Source organism: Sus scrofa, chromosome 16 (assembly GCF_054392235.1).
Source record: "Sus scrofa isolate SSC_HxYL_T2T_F1_AM1 chromosome 16, Sscrofa_HxYL_maternal_Yorkshire_Landrace_v2.0, whole genome shotgun sequence".
Lineage (NCBI taxonomy): Eukaryota > Metazoa > Chordata > Mammalia > Artiodactyla > Suidae > Sus > Sus scrofa.
Window position 1 is genome coordinate 34,748,828 of NC_139398.1, and position 16,256 is coordinate 34,765,083.

The 16,256-nt window shown below is 40.1% G+C and overlaps 1 protein-coding gene and 1 long non-coding RNA gene across 3 annotated transcripts in view; one reads left to right on the plus strand and one right to left on the minus strand.

Moving 5' to 3' along the window:
• WDR70 (WD repeat domain 70) overlaps positions 1-16,256 on the plus strand; it is a 290,519-nt gene that overhangs the window by 83,038 nt on the left and 191,225 nt on the right. For both annotated transcript variants that reach the window (XM_021076961.2, XM_021076962.2), the window contains exon 8: positions 13,863-14,016. In XM_021076961.2, coding sequence (XP_020932620.2) covers positions 13,863-14,016 — 154 coding nt within the window. The remainder of the gene's footprint in view (positions 1-13,862; positions 14,017-16,256) is intronic.
• LOC146395505 (uncharacterized) lies at positions 310-4,686 on the minus strand. Its single transcript, XR_014831191.1, has 2 exons — positions 3,309-4,686; positions 310-1,934 (listed from the first exon to the last, which is right to left on the minus strand). It is a non-coding gene; the product is annotated as an uncharacterized LOC146395505 (long non-coding RNA).

The window sequence follows — 16,256 nt, forward strand, 5'->3', positions numbered from 1 at the left end:
TATTGTCTTTTTGTTGATAAACATTCCAGCGGGTGGGGAGCGATCAGTATTTACTTTTAAATTCATTGTGAATCTCTCCTTTTATAAGAGTTGTTAGTATAGGAGTTGCCGTCGTGGCGCAGTGGTTAACGAATCCGACTAGGAACCATGAGGTTGCAGGTTTGGTCCCTGCCCTTGCTCAGTGGGTTAACGTTCTGGCGTTGCCGTGAGCTGTGGTGTAGGTTGCAGACGCGGCTTGGATCCTGCGTTGCTGTGGCTCTGGCGTAGGCCGGTGGCTACAGCTCCGATTCAACCCCTAGCCTGGGAACCTCCATATGTCGCGGGAGCGGCCCAAGAAATAGCAACAACAACAACAGCAAAAAGACAAAAAAAAAAAAAAAAAAAAAAAAAGAGTTGTTAGTATAATGAACCTATTTATATATTTTTATTATAAATACTAGAATAAAATTATTTGTCATCACTAAGTGATCTATAAACATATTTTCCCATCAAAAGGTACTACTGAAATTAAGTCGATTGCCTAAGGCATTGAAAAAGGGTTCAGTTGCAGAACTGTCTTCAAAATATATTGAGCTAAAAAAAACACAGTGTATAATAGTACCTAGGTTTTTTTTAAAGCTTGGAAAAATAAAATAGACTATTTGCTTATATATGCATTAAATATTCTTGGAAAGGTATGTAATAAAACCAGTACCACTAGTTGTATATAGGGAAGAGAGTGGGTTATCTGGGAGACCAAGGTAAGAAGAAAATTATTATTATTTGCTCTTTTGTATCTTCTGAGTTTTAGAACCAGGTGTATCTGTTGCTTGTTTAGTACAGATATAGGTGTTTTGGGTTTTTTTTTTTTTTGCTAAAGAACAAAGATATGTTTTGTTTACCTAATAGTAATATTAATAATGTATATTATTATCACAGCTAGTATTTATTGAGCCTGGCTAAGTTCTTGGTATCACTTAATTCTCCTAACTGTCCTTTATCTCCCTTTTATAGATGTGGAAATGGAGGCTTAGAGAGATAAATTAACTAGCCCAAGGTCATATAGTAAGTGATAGAACAGAAATTGAATGCAAGCATTCCGATTGTACCATTAATCACATAAGCACAGAGAGATTAAACCCTTTAGAGTAAGAAACAGTGAAGGGTATGTGTGTTTGCTTAAGTTCAATCATCTGTAAGCTTTACTTATCTCAACACTTTATTTACTGCCTATGCCAGAGAACTGAAGTAATAATACTTCCTTAGCGTTTAGATAAAGTTTTAAAAATTAGTTTATAGCTGATGTTTATACTGCATAATAGTTCATTGATTTTAATATAATTGTGTGATAGATTAGTGTTTTTTTTTTCTTTGGCTGTGCCTGCAGCATGTGGAAGATCCTGGGCCAGGGATCGAACCCATATAACAGCGGTGACCTGAGCCATAGCAGTGACAGTGCCGGATCCTTTAATGGCTAGCCCCAAGGGAACTCCTAGATAGGTGTCCCCCCTCGCCCCTGGCATTTATGCCTTTGTTTGTTCTTCATGCTATCAGTTCTGAAGAAGAAACTGAAAATGTATAAAGATTCCTCTGTAAAACTGGATTCATGATTTGTGTATGAGTGTAAAGCAGAGTTATAGGAGTTCCAACTATGGCGCAGTGGATTAAGAATCTGAGTACAGGGGCTTGGGTCCCTGTGGAGGTGACAGTTTGATTCCCACAGTGGGGTAAAGGATTTGGGAGTTCTCACTGTGGCACAGTGGGTTAAGGATCCTGCCTTGTGGCCTAGGTTGCAGATCCAGCTTGAATTTAGTTCTTGAACTTCCATATGTCACAGGTATGGCCATTAAAAAAACAAGAAGGGAGTTCCCACTGTGGCTCAGCAGTTAGTGAACCTGACTAGCATCCATGAGGACATGGGTTTGATCCTTGGCCTCCCTCAGCGGGTTAAGGCTCTGGCGTTGCTGTGAGCTGTGGTGTAGGTTGCAGATGCAGCTTGGATCTGGTGTTGCTCTGGCTCTGGCGTAGGCTGGTAGCTGCAGCTCCAGTTGGACCCCTAGCCTGGGAACCTCCATATGCCATGGGTGCAGCCCTAAAAAGACAAAAAGACTAAAAAAAAAAAGTAAAAAAGAAGAAGCAGCAGAGTTATATAAATTTCAGTAATCATATCATGGTAACCGTTTCATATCTCCTGGCTAGTGGCTCATTAATAGGTTCAGGTTAATGACAAAATATTCTTTGATTGAACTTTTTGTAATTATTAGTGGATGGGTAAACTTATTTTATGAGTTTCCATAGTAATATTATTTTCTGAACTGTTAGATTTTGCAACTTTTAGCGTAAGTAACCCTAAGGCCATATATGCCTTTTTTGCCATAGGTATTACTGACAAGTGGCACCATTAATTAGGCTCTACTTGAGAAGCAAAGTAGAATATGAAATTCGTCTAGCCACATCACTGTTGTATAAAAAACTTTAAAATATTTGCAATTAATCTTAAATATCCTCAACAGGAAAGAAAAAGTTGGAAGGTACTTTCGTTTGTAAAGTTAGGAGGTTAATTAAATCACAAGCTGTTCTTGGTATGTCAGGAGAGTCCTGGGGATGCCTTTCTTGTGGTTTACTAACTAGACGGGAAGTCGTTGGCATGGTTTGTGTGAAGGTCAGTGTGGGATCATGTGCATCACCACAAAGCTTTAATATGTGGAAAAGTACAGTTAATATTCACTGCTGTACACTTTACACCTGAATATATTTTCTCCTTTGATATATTCATTGTAAAATTGTATAAGCTTAAGTATAGTTTTTTAACTTACTTTCCTGGATTTCTTTTACTTTCTAGAACTGTCATCACATTGCATAATTTATGTATTTTATCTTGTTAACTAAAAACCAGTGACCTCTTGGGTTGTATCTCGGCTCAGATGTCAGCTCTTCAAAGAGACCTTTCCCAACAATCCTGTTAAAAGTACTTCTATTGATACCTACTCTGTTGCTCTGGCTTGTTTTCTTTTCTTTTCTTTTCTTTTCTTTTCTTTTCTTTTCTTTTCTTTTCTTTCTTTCTTTCTTTCTTTCTTTCTTTCTTTCTTTCTTTCTTTCTTTCTTTCTTTCTTTCTTTCTTCCTTCCTTCCTTCCTTCCTTCCTTCCTTCCTTCCTCTCTCTTTCTTTTCTTCTTTTTCCTTCTTTTTTTTTTTTTGTCTCTTTTTGTCTTTTTAAGGCTACACCTGAAGCACATGGAGGTTCCCAGGGTAGGGGTCTAATTGGAGCTGTAGCCTCTGGCCTACACCACAGCAATGCCAGATCCAAGCCGTGTCTGCTACCTACACCACAGCTCATGGCAATGCCGGATCCTTGAACCACTGAGTGAGGCCAGGGATTGAACCTGTGTCCCCATGGATACTAGTCAGATTCGTTTCTGCTGCGCCACAGTGCGAGTTCCTGGCTTGTTTTCTTTATAACAGTTATCATGATCAGAAATGGTGATCTGTGTTTTACATTTGTTTACTTGTATTCCAGCACCTGGAATAGTGCCTGGCCTGTAGTAGGAATTTATTCAGTAAATAAGTTGTAAATAATAGGATCTTTTTATATTTTTATTCAAACACTTCTTGTTGTATAGAATAAAAATTACACAAAGATGTACCTTTTTTTTTTTTTCAAAAAGGAAAGAAGTATAAAAATTTCTTTTCCTGGAAAATCTAAAAGTTTTGGCTTAAACCATTTTTCTTCAGGGCAAGTGAGGAACAGGCAGTTTTAGAAATCTCTGGCTCTGCATTGTTGTAGTGCATTGGGCTTCAAGTCTCAGGTTGATATGTTTAGCTCTTTTAAAAAATAGAACATAAAATCTCAAGGTAGCTGATTAAAGAATTTTCCTGCATTTTTTTTTTCAATTCTCCCGTTTTTATTTTTGTATCTTTACAGTTTTGGCCACCCTGCGGAGTAAGGAGTTCCCAGGTCAGGGATTGAATCCTAGGTGGAGTTGCAACCTACAGCTGCAGCAACGCAGGATCTTTAACCCACTGTGCCAGGTTGGGGATGGAACTCACGTCCCTGCTGCTGCAGAGACACCGTCGATCCTGTTGTGCCACAGTGGGAACTCCTTTCCTGCATTTTTTGATTTCCATTCATTTTGTATTAGAAGTGATTGCCCCTGAGGTGTGATTTCTACTTTTTGAAATGGCGTTTGTAGTCCTTGGCGTAAATCTGTTACTTTCCTCTTTTGATTAAATAATTCCAGTGTTCAAAGGAAGAAAAAAAGTCTTTACCCAATACTTCATGTTCCTGAGTGAATTCTAGATTCAGAAATTTAAACATTTCTATTACTAGAAATCCGAATGGAGGAGTCATTGCTCTAGCCATTGGGCATGGTACCCCAGCTTCAATGCTTAGTTAGCTGAACTATAGAGGAGATAGAAGGAACCTTCCTTACTCTTCCAGGCTTCCGTTGAAGTATCTTTTCTCCCTCGTTCTTTTCCATAGCAGACTGATTTATATAAAATTCAGTTCTATAGCTAAGTGTTGGTCTAGGGTCAAAGGGTATGATGTATAAGAACAGGGATTCTGGGAGTTCACTGGTGGTGCAGTGGGTTAAGGATCCAGTGTTGTCACTGCTGTGGTGCAAGTTTCATTCCTGACCTGGGAACTTCCACAGCCTTGGGTAAGGCCAAAAAAAAAAAAAAAAAAAAAAGCAAAAGGAAAAAGAAAAAAGAATATTATCAAACATAATAAATGCAAATAAAACTTTACTTTGGTATTAAAAAAAAAAAGACATGGATTCTGAATCATATAAACCTGAAGTTGAATTCTGCTTTGAGCAGTCCATTTACAAGTTATTTAATCACTTTTACCTTTGGTTTCTTTCTCTGTAAAACAGAATGAACAATATCATTTCTTAGGATTGTGATATTGATTAATGAAGAATGTGTCCACAGTGTGTGGCACAGAGTGTGGTACTTAGTAAAGCACTGTAAATGTTAGCTCTTATTATCGTAGTGTTGTTTAACCTGAAGGAATTTCAGTACATAGACTCACACGTTGTTATCTTTTATGTATTATTTCGCATTACTAAGATTTTGTTAGTATCCTGAGATTGGATTGTACTTCTTAAAAATCAGACTGCTGTTTAAGCTGTTAGCTGTCTTATTCCTTTTTAGGAGTGTTGGCTATCCAGTTTTGTTTCTCTATTATCTTTTTCATTTATTTCACTGCGCTGGGCCAAGGATTGAACCTGTGCCTCTACAGGGGCCTGAACTACTGCAGTTGGATCCTTAACCTGCTGTGCCAGAGTGGGAACTCACCCTTTTTATGTTCTTATTTGTATTATACCTGTCTTCTTTGGTGAAGTGTCTGTTCAAACCTGTGATATCACACAGTATTTTTCTTTCTCTTTCTGACTTCACTTAATTTGAGAGAGGCCACAACAATGTCAGATCATTGGTTGCCTGGGGGTCAGAAGAAGGGAATGGCTACAAAAGGCTAGAAGGAACTCTCCAGAATAATGAAAATGTTCTCTAACTTGATTGTGGTGGTGGTGGTAATATAACTCATTTCTCAGAACCTGTTGAGCTATGAGAGAACTTGAGGAATTCTTGGTTTGTGAACTATTTTCATATAAGGCTATTGCACTCTTTTGGGGAGGTATTTTCCTAATCACTCTGGTTCTTTTCTAATAGAAATTTCTGGATAGTTTCTATCTTATAGTTCTTTCAGTTTCTGATTCTGGTATTTTTCCCTATTGTTATATTTTTCGAGGTTATTTCTTTGTGGACTAGGGAAATTTAATGCATAATTCGGCAGCTTTTTTTTTTTTTTTGGTAGAAGTCTTCCATTACATTTCCTGTTTTTAAGCTCTTAGAGACTTTGTGTCTATATTCTTTTTGCAGTGTCTTCAGGGTCTTCCCTGCATGAGCAGAATACATTTTAACATTCTTGGGTTATCTTTCATACGTCTGTAATTTCCACAGTCTTATGTTTATATTCTTCTGATCTTTGAAGGACTTTAGAGTTGTCATCATCTTTCTATCTAACTTTTCAATGTGACATTTGCATTGCAGTGTCCCCACTTCCCTCTTTCCCTAGTCCTTGGTCCTTTTCTCTGTTCTCACTTGTGCTGCATGCAAGTACTCTTCCTACCTGTCCAGTTTCTTCCACATCCCTTCTTTTGAGTTGAGGGTTCAACTCAAGCATCTTTTTTTAAATTTTTTAATGATTTTTATTTTTTCTATTATAGTTGATTTACAGTGTTCTGTCAATTCCTACTGTACAGCAAAGTCACCCAGTCATACATAAAAATATATTTTTCTCACATTATCCTCTATCATGTTCTATCACAAGTGACTAGATATTGTTCCCTGTGCTATACAGGAGGATCTTATTTCTTATCCACTCCAAAGGCAATAGTTTGCATCTACTAACCCCAAACTCCAAGTCTGTCCCATTCTTTCCCCCTCCCACTTGGCAACTACAAGTCTGTTTTCCAAGTCCATGTGTTTCTTTTCTGTGGAAAGGTTTATTTGTGCTGTATATTAGATTCCAGATATGAGTGATATATGGTATTTGTCTTTCTCTTTCTGATGTATTTCACTTAGTATGAGAGTCTCTAGTTCCATTCATGTTGCTGCAAATGGCATGATTCTATTCTTTGTTATGGCTGAGTAATATTACATTGTGTATATTTACCACATCTTCTTAGTCTGTCCGTCTGTCGATGGACGTTTAGGTTTTTTCCATGTCTTGGCTATTGTGAATAGTGCTGCAGTGAACATAGGGATGCATATATCTTTTTCAAGGAAAGTTTTGTCTGGATATATGCCCAAGAGTGGGATTGCTGGGTCATATGGCAGTTGTATATTTAGTTTTCTGAGGTACCCCCATACTGTTTTCCATAGTGGTTGTACCAATTTACATTCCCACCAACAGTGAAGGGGAGGGTACTCTTTTCTCCACACCCTCTCCTGCATTTATTATTTGTTGACTTGTTAATGAAGGCCATTCTGACAGGTGTGAGGTGGTACCTCATAGTAGTTTTGATTTGCATTTCTCTAATAACTAGTGATGTTAAGCCTTTTTTGATGTGCTTTTTGGCATCTTTCTTGTGCAGATCTTACTTAGAATACTGCAGCAGTCTCCGCCCTGCCCCCGCCATGAAGCTTTCAATCTAAATTTCCCTAATACCTTCCTGATGGGTTTTGACTAAAGCTCAGATGCTTTGCCATGATTCATAAAGTCCTGTGTGATCTGGCCCCTGGCCATTCCTTCTTTTTTCTTAGTGTGCTCTAGCAAAATGGCTGAGGGCTTTGACACAGTGCTTTTTCCCTGCTCAGAACCTTCTTTCCTATCCCCTGCTACCCACTCCTTCTTCTCAAACATGGTTAGCTCCTTCTTATGCCTAGGTTTCCACCTAAATGTTGCTTTTCTAGCGAGGCTTTCTTTTCTTTTTTCTTTTTTTTTTTGTCTTTTTGCTATTTCTTGGGCTGCTCCCACAGCATATGGAGGTTTCCAGGCTAGGGGTCGAATCGGAGCTGTAGCCACCGGCCTACGCCAGAGCCACAGCAACGCGGGATCCGAGCCGCGTCTGCAACCTACACCACAGCTCATGGCAACGCCAGATCCTTAACCCACTGAGCAAGAGTGGGGACCGAACCCACAACCTCATGGTTCCTAGTCGGATTCGTTAACCACTGCGCCACGACGGGAACTCATAGCGAGGCTTTCTAAACTAGGGCTTTCCCATTATTTGCTCCCTTCACACCTTTTATTCATTGTTAAATGCTGAGTGTCTATTGTTGTGCTATTAGAATGAAGACTCGAGTTGTTCCTAACATCAGCATTATCGTAAAGGAAGCTCTTGGGAATAATCAGAACAGGGACTTAGTTTTTGCTAGTCATCCACAATGATTGGCCATTCTTTTTTTTTTCTTTTTTGTCTTTTTGCCATTTCTTGGGCTGCTCCCGTGGCATATGGAGGTTCCCAGGCTAGGGGTCTAATCAGAGCTATAGCCACCAGTCTACAGCAGAGCCACAGCAACGCGGGATCTGAGCTGCATCTGCAGCCTACATCACAGCTCACAGCAATGCCGGATCTTTAACCCACTGAGCAAGGCCAGGAACCGAACCCGCAACCCTGTGGTTCCTAGTCGGATTCGTTAACCACTGCGCCACGAAGGGAACTCCCTGATTGGCCTTTCTTGATCATATTTCTCTCATCCTCAGAAGATATGAAAATAAATTGTTTAGATATTTAGGTCCATTGTCTTTTTGACTTATTTTCCCATTTTAGCATGGAACTTGTCTATAAGATCATGTACAGTTCAGAAGCTAATACTCTGTCCTTGAGTGACAGTAATTTCATCACATTTATAAATGAGAATATGCATTTTAATGGAAGGGAAGAGTTATTGATTGGCTTTAGTAAAATGATATTTAGTCCTGGATGGAAATGTTCTGTGGCTTTAGTTTCGTTTGACAGATGATAGTATTTTGTGAAGTTACTACTAGCTTCCTAACCTTTAATCTATTTAAGCCAATAGGTGATATAGTCTTAATTAATTTTGCATTGGAAGTCTATTTTTAAGTGTTAAAGCTAAAATGTTGAAGTGGCTGAAGATTTATTTTGCCATGGAATAAATCAGTATTTTCTGATATTCTCATACAGAAACTTTTGGTGGTTCTTTCTCATGTCTCTCATTTTGTTCTGTTCCTAGCACTAGATAATATATTTTGCATACCTGGAAGGAACAGTCAATTTCGTCAAATTCTGTAGGAAGTTGGCATGCAATTCTGAAACTACATTTTCTGTAGTATTGCCTTTCATTTTCAAGAATATAATAGTAATTATATTTGACATAGTGCTTGAGTTTTGTGAGTGGGTGCAAAAAATTAAAAAAGACATAATATTTTTCTTTCTTTCCTTTTTCCTTTTTTTTTCCCTAATGGCTGCACCCGAGGCATATGGAGGTTCCCAGGCTAGGGGTCAAATCAGAGCTGCAGCTGCCACTCTATGCCACAGCCATAGCAACGTGGGATCAGTGCCATGTCTGTGACCTATGGCAACACCAGATCCTTAACTCACTGGGAGCAAGGCCAGGGGTTGAACCTGCATCCTCATGGATACTAGTTGGATTTGTTACCACTGAGCCACAGTGGGAACTCCAAAAATATTTTTCCTGAGCATTTGGTTAGTAATAATTAAAATATGTGCTAACCTTATATTACCTTGTAATGACTCTGAAATATGCAGTGTATTCAATTCAAATGTGTTTATTACAGTCAGCTACCATGATTTTGTAGTCTTCAGGTAATCTCAAGGAGGCCTTGGAAATACAGAGGTAGTGATAATAGCAATGACTTGTTTTACATACTGTGCTCGCTGCCTTCATTATTTTTCATCTTCACCCCAGTCCTCTAAGTATTATTTCTCTGGGCCCTTTAGTGGAGGAGACCGGGACTCAGCAAAGGTCCAAAGCTGGTGCATGAATTCTGTCTCCACAGCACATCTGCTAATGCTGCCATCTAGTTCCATCTACTCATTTGGAAAGAAATGGGGAGACTGAGTGTACAGTGAAACCGAAGGGCTTGCTCATCGTCACACAGCTAGTTAGCAGCAGAGTGAGGACTTGGATCCCTGGCCTCCTGACTCACATTCCGGTGCGCTTTTCACTATATCAGGACACCTTGGCTCCTGAGCCCCAAGTGACAGCCCCAAACAGCTGTGTTTATCTGTCTTGCATGTCCCAGCTTGTTTTGCTAGCAGAGCAAAAACTACTTAAAAGGATCCTCAATCTTCACCTTCCCACTCCCCTCCACTTACACGCCTGTACTCCCACTTGCCCCATGAATAACTTCACAGAAAGAATTGTGCAATGTCACTAAGCCTTCCTCTGGTGTCAGAGTTACTCCCTGAGAGAACATTCACTTCCTCATGACTCCAGTTTACTGTCAGATTGGCTTTCCCTCTCTTCTCTTTGATCGGAATCTTAGCTGTTTAGGCAGGAATTTGAGGAGCAGATGCTCTACCCCCTGAACAAGCCCTTTAAGTCTTCTTAGTACTGTGTCTAATGACTCTTAATCCTGTCCTTTTAACTCTGTGGCTAGCAGAGTTAAGAGCAAAGTGGGACAGGAATGGCGAGCTTGATGCTGAACGTTTCATTTTAACATTGGCAAAGAGAACACGTGAGATGAGACAGAGGGACACCATTAAGCTTTCCTATTAAGCTGAAAAGCAAGATCAAGGTTCATGTGGGGTTGCTGAGATGTTGTATTTTCCTCCAAATGTAAATAGAGAAGTTTGGAGGAGCAAATAGCCAGAGAAATGGGCCATGGAATTGTTTTTACTCCCATCTTCTTAAATTTTGTTGTTTTTCTGATTTTCATTGCCCTCTGGAAATAAAAACAATTCACCAGAAAAAAAGCCGAAGTTATTGTTTAAGGTACTTGGTCTTTCATGGTTATTGAAGGAAATCAAAACCTCTCCAAAATGGGAGTACTGTAGACAAAGATACGCCCTGTGAACTAACTGGTTCATTCTATTCTTACTTACAGACTTTAGTTTAGTGGTCTGAACTGTCTAATTATCAAATGTCTGATCTGTATGTTCATATATTAAAAAATTGGACTAAACAGCCTGTTACTTTCTCAGTTGCCTAATTAATCACTTGAGGTTTGTTACGTGAGGGGCTGATGAAGAAAGAGAAATCACACAGTAATTTGAGCAGGGAAAGCTTATTATAAATAACTACTAACTGTAACGGGGATTGGCTAGTCAAAAGTAAAGAGAACTCTAGAGAATAGAGGGATAGCAGATAAGAGGAGCAGCCTTACCCCCAGTGGATAGATAGAGCGTTTAAAGAAGAGGCTGTCAGAATTGAGATGCGCACCTTTATGTGAGAGGATAAGGCTGTGGCTCACTAAATGACGAAGAGGTTGCTGTGGTGCTTTGACAGCAGAACTTGCCAGAAACCTCTCTCAGCAGTTTACTCTGGTATAAAACTACCTGAGGATGGTCTGGAGGAAGCTCCTGGGTGATACTGGCTCCTGGGTGCTATGCACTTCACGAGCCTGTTAGTGGAGTAGCCACCTAGACTGTGGGGGTTGGACACTGCAGAAGCCATGCGCGGTGTAGGAGCCTACTAAAGGGGGCACACAAGACCCACGGAGGGAATCACTTTCTCCTGCAGTGTCTCTCCAGCGCTAAGGACAGTACCTAACGCCATGCCAGCTGGCACAGGGAAAATATTTAAGGGCCCAAGTCCATTTTTTGCAAAGTGAAGGGTGAATTTAGAGGTGAGAGGCAATAAATGGACAGCTGACACATTTGGTCAAACAAATAATTTTGTATTTTATTGTTATCGATGCTTCCTTATGGACTCAGTTTAAATTTGGGACCCTGGTCAGAATTTTGCTGAGGATGTCACTCCTTCCCAGTATTTTGGAAAGGAAGGCATGAGGCCAGAGAGACTTTTCCTTTCTATGAAGGAAGGACCCTGGGCCGTAGTCCCACCTTTGCTTTTTTAGGTTCCTTTTTCATGAGCGTCTGGTTTGGGAGCTTCACTTTCTCATCTGCCTTGACACTTTGATCTTGGGCACTGTGGTGAAATTCCTCATGTCGTCATACATTCTAACCTCGGAGCTCACTCAGAGCTTTGTTTGAATTATCTTTGCCATTGGAATCAGTACCTTCAATTAGCACCTTGGGAATGGCGTTTTGCAGAATAAATACTTTAAAAACTATCAGCTAGAATTTCAGCATTTTAAAAGGAGAAACTGTCAGTATAAATTTTGAACTAGCAGTTTCTAGTTAGTGGTGGCATAAAAGCAGTTTCATTGGTAAGTGTCTCATTTGGGTTTAGTAACCAACCAGGAAGAATAAATTTATTGAGGCCTACACACATAAATTTTAACTTTTTGTATATCTTCTATTTTTAAAAGACACAATTATCATAAGTTAATAGTTTTTTCGAAAATACCCACATTTCTCAGCCTTGAAATTACAGACTTAGAAAGCAGGAGTTCCTGTTATGGCGCAGAGGAAATGAACCGACTAGGAACCATGTGGTTGCGGGTTTGATCCCTGGCCTGGCTCAGTGGGTTAAGGATCCAGTTTTGCCGTGAGCTGTGGATCTGATGTGGCTTGGATCTGATGTTGCTGTGGCTGTGGCATAGGCTGGCTGCTGCAGCTCTGATTGGACCCCTAGCCTGGGAACCTCTGTATGCCATGGGTGCGGCCCTAAAAAAGCAGAAAAAAAAAAAAAAAAGGGAAAGTAAATTGGACTAAATAGTCTCAGAATTCTTTTGAGTTTATGCCTTAATATCTATTTGAGGTGTTTATTTGCTTCCATTCGTATTATTTAGGGATCTTTTTTTTTTTGGCTGCCCCTGTGGCATGTGGAAATTCCCAGGCCAGGGATCAAACCAGTGCCATAGCAACCACCCAAGCCACTGCTGTGACAACTCTGGATCCTTAACCCTCTGCACCACAAGAGAACTCCAGGGATTTCTTTTTTTTAAATTTTTATTGTATTTTTATTTTTTTGGCTATGGCTTGCAGCAGCTTGATGTGGGATCTTAGTTCCCACACCAGGGCTTGAACCTGGGCCCCATCAGTGAAAGCACCAAGTCTTAACTACTAGACCACCAGGGAACTCCTGTGATAGCATACATACCTTTAAGATTGCTCTGATGTGATACTTTATTCTGCCACGTGTGAAAAATGGTTTCAGACTATTTTTTTAGCATGGCGAATAAAATTGCTACCTGAGGAGTTTACTTCAGTAGTCATTTCTAAGTTTGTGACTGAAAGTCATGTTTAAGAACTGCACAGTGGCTTTTTTAGTACTGGTAGGTGTCATTGATAGACTTTTATAGATTTAATTTGGTGTTCTTTTTTTTTTTTTGCCAAAAAAAAGAAAAAAAGCCAAAAGACAAACAAACAAACAAACAAAAAACAACCCTATGAGAGCAAGGTATAAGAGAAACAGAAGTAGGAAGATAGAGGAACCGAAGTGCCATGTAGTTGCAACGGCAGCCTCCATGGATTCCCATGGGGAGGTCTGATTCTGGAATAAGCCTTCTGAGATATTTCAGATTGAAACATAGGGCTGAGCCATGTTACCACACATTGGCCAGTCATTGCATGTGGGCTGCTTCGGGATGGCGACATAACCGTGGATGAGGGAGTTCTCTGCAACTCAGAGAGAGTTGTAAGCCATCAGCATGCCAAATCCTGGACGCTGGAGGAATGAGTACTGCAGTCCTGAAAGGATCTCTCTGGGTGGCATACCACAGCATTCAGTACAGCCACACTGAAAGATCACTTTGGGTGGAGTGGTCAGGGTGGAAGGGATGCTGAAGCGCTAGGGAAATACGGAAGGAGATGAAAACTTGTTTCGATAGCTTAACTCTGTGAAGGGGAGGAGCGAGAGGATAGTCAGAAGTTCCTGAGGAGACTGGAAGGGGTGGAATCTAGAATAGAGGTAGTAGCTGTGCCTTGAGTAGGAAAGAGGTTCATTTTCACCATTGTAATCAAAGAGAAGATGCAAGAAAGGAATTCAGATGCAGATAAGTTTATAACGTAATGGGAGGAAGTTGAGGCAGATCTTCTGGGAAAGAGCCGGGAGAATCAAGAGCCAAAGAGGGGGAATTGTTTGGGCTGAAGATTTAAGGTGAGTAAAGAAGATTTTAATAGATTGCTGTGGCGAGTGGGAGGAGAGCTTAACAGGAGAGCTGCTGGTGTTGAGAGCCCATTTGAGCTTGATCTTCCTGATTTTGTGGAATTATCGATTTGTGTAATCGTGTAACTTTTTTCTGACAGTGCTTAATGTAGTGAAAATATGAATATGCTGAACACTGACTAGACTGTTTTCTTCATCTTTTTTCCTCTTACATAGCCATCAGATCAAGTCGTTACAGTACAGTAACACAGGAGACATGATTCTTGTTGTATCTGGCAGCTCTCAGGCCAAAGTGATTGACAGAGATGGTTTCGAAGTAATGGAATGTATAAAAGGAGACCAGTATATCGTGGATATGGCTAACACCAAGGTAGGTATGAAACAGAATGTTCTAGTGAATGTAGTTAATTCAGTATACACTTGCTAACAACTTGTTTATGTTGCCATGATTCACCCCAAAAGTGAGTGTTTCGTGTGTTTCATTGTAAACACTTTATTATTTTTTCACAATTCTGTGCATTGACCAGGAAGTTCTTTGGCATCGTAGTGTCAGCTGGAGTCCTGGGATAGTTGTCAAGTCCAAAATGGCCTCTCCTAGATGGTTTACAGTTAGTGCTCTACCCAGTGGCATCGCTTTCTCACTTCCTCTTACCCTTGCGCCCCTGCCCCTGGTCCACCATCTAGTTTGGGCAGTAGAATTAGTGTGGTTTGACTTGCCCTTCGTTGACTTAATTCCGTGAAGGGTAAAGATGGGATTCAGATTTCTTAAGATCTGTCATCACGTCTTTCACTGCATCATAGGACCAGCCCAGGTTTGGGGAGTTTTGGGAGTTTTGGGGAGAGGGGAAACAGACTCCACCATTTGATGAGTGGATGGCAAGTACACATTGTAAAATCATGTGGGTTTGGAGATACGAGTGCAGTCATCTTTTGAAATATAATCTACCACAAACTTACAATGTACTAGGCTTTAGATAAGAAGGAAAGAGGATCTCATCAGTCTTTTTATATCAAGGTTTTTAGTGGCATAATGATATTTTAGTGGTATAATAATGTATTCAATATCAGTTAACCGTAGCCACAATATTGGTATAAAACTTAATGGCTTATTTATAATTGCTAACATATCTGTGGGTTGGCTGCTCTTGCCTGGGCTTGAACCCAAGCTGCTGATAGAATATAGGTTTGTTCCATGTGACTCTCTTCCTCCTTGTACCAGCAGACTGTGTGAGGGCATGTTTTTCATATGATGATGGCAGAAATACAAGAAGGAAATCCCAACTCTGAAAGCATATATCAAGCCATTGCTCATATCATGTCCATGAACATTCCATTGGCCAAAGCAAATCATATGGCCATGAATAATATTTGGTCTAGTGAGAAACTGTGGTATCACATGTCAGAGGTTATGAATACAGGGAAGGGTAATAGATTGGGAACAATAATGTAATTTTTTATTTTTTAAAAATTTGTATATACATATGTATTTTAGGGCAGTACCCGCAGCATATGGAAGTTTCTAGGCTAGGGGACACATCAGAGCTGAAGCTGCTGGCTTAGACCACAGCACAGCAATGCAGGATCCAAGCTGCCTTGGCAACCTATGCCTCAGCTCACCATCCTTAACCCACTGAGTGAGGCCAGTATCCTCATGGATACTAGTCAGGTTCGTTACTGCTGAGCCACAACGAAAACTCCCTGCAAATTTTAATTTAGTGTCCAAACTATGCAGTACTTTGTGCATTATGGATTTTAAAAGTTTTTTTCTTTCTTTCTTTCCTTTTTTTTTTTTTTTTTTTTTAAGGGCCACACCCATGGCATATGGAGGTTCCCAGGCTAGGGGTCTAATAGGAGCTACAGCTGCCAGCCTACGGCCACAGCCACAGTGACACCAGATCCGAGCTGTGTCTGTGACCTACACCACAGCCCACGGCAATGCTGGATCCTTAACCCACTGATCGAGGCCAGGGATTGAACCTGCACCTTCATAGTTCCTAGTCAGATTTGTTTTTGGTGTGCCGTGACAGGAACTCCTAAAAGGTTTTTTTTTTTTTATTATGCATTATATCAAATCTATCACAGTATGAGTGGAAATTAAGACTTTAGGTAGTTTTTTTATATGTTGTAATATATCTTCAAATAATCTCTCCTATAAATTAAAAAATATATTAAAGTATCAACATATATGGTTGATGCAGAATTTTGAGCCTTCATTTTAATTCTAATTTTTATTCTTTCTTCCCCTCCTATCTAATACTTTCTTCTAGTGTCTTTGGATTGTTCCTAAATTAGAATCTTGTATGAGATTTGATTGTCTAAGAAAATACAGTCGTTGGAGTTCTGTGGTGGCCTAGCAGGTTAAGGATATGGTGTTGTCACTGCTGTGGCGTGGGTTTGATCCCTGGTCCTAGAACTTCCTCATGCTGAGGGCTTGCCCCACCCCCACCCCCCAAAAAAGGAAAGAAAATATAGTTGATCCTCATTATTTGTGGTTTCTCACAAACCACGCCTACTCACCTACTTGCTAAACTTTTTTTTTTTTTTCTTTTTAGGGGCCGTACCACTGGCATATGGAAGTTCTCAGGCTAGGGGTCGAATCAGAGCTACAGC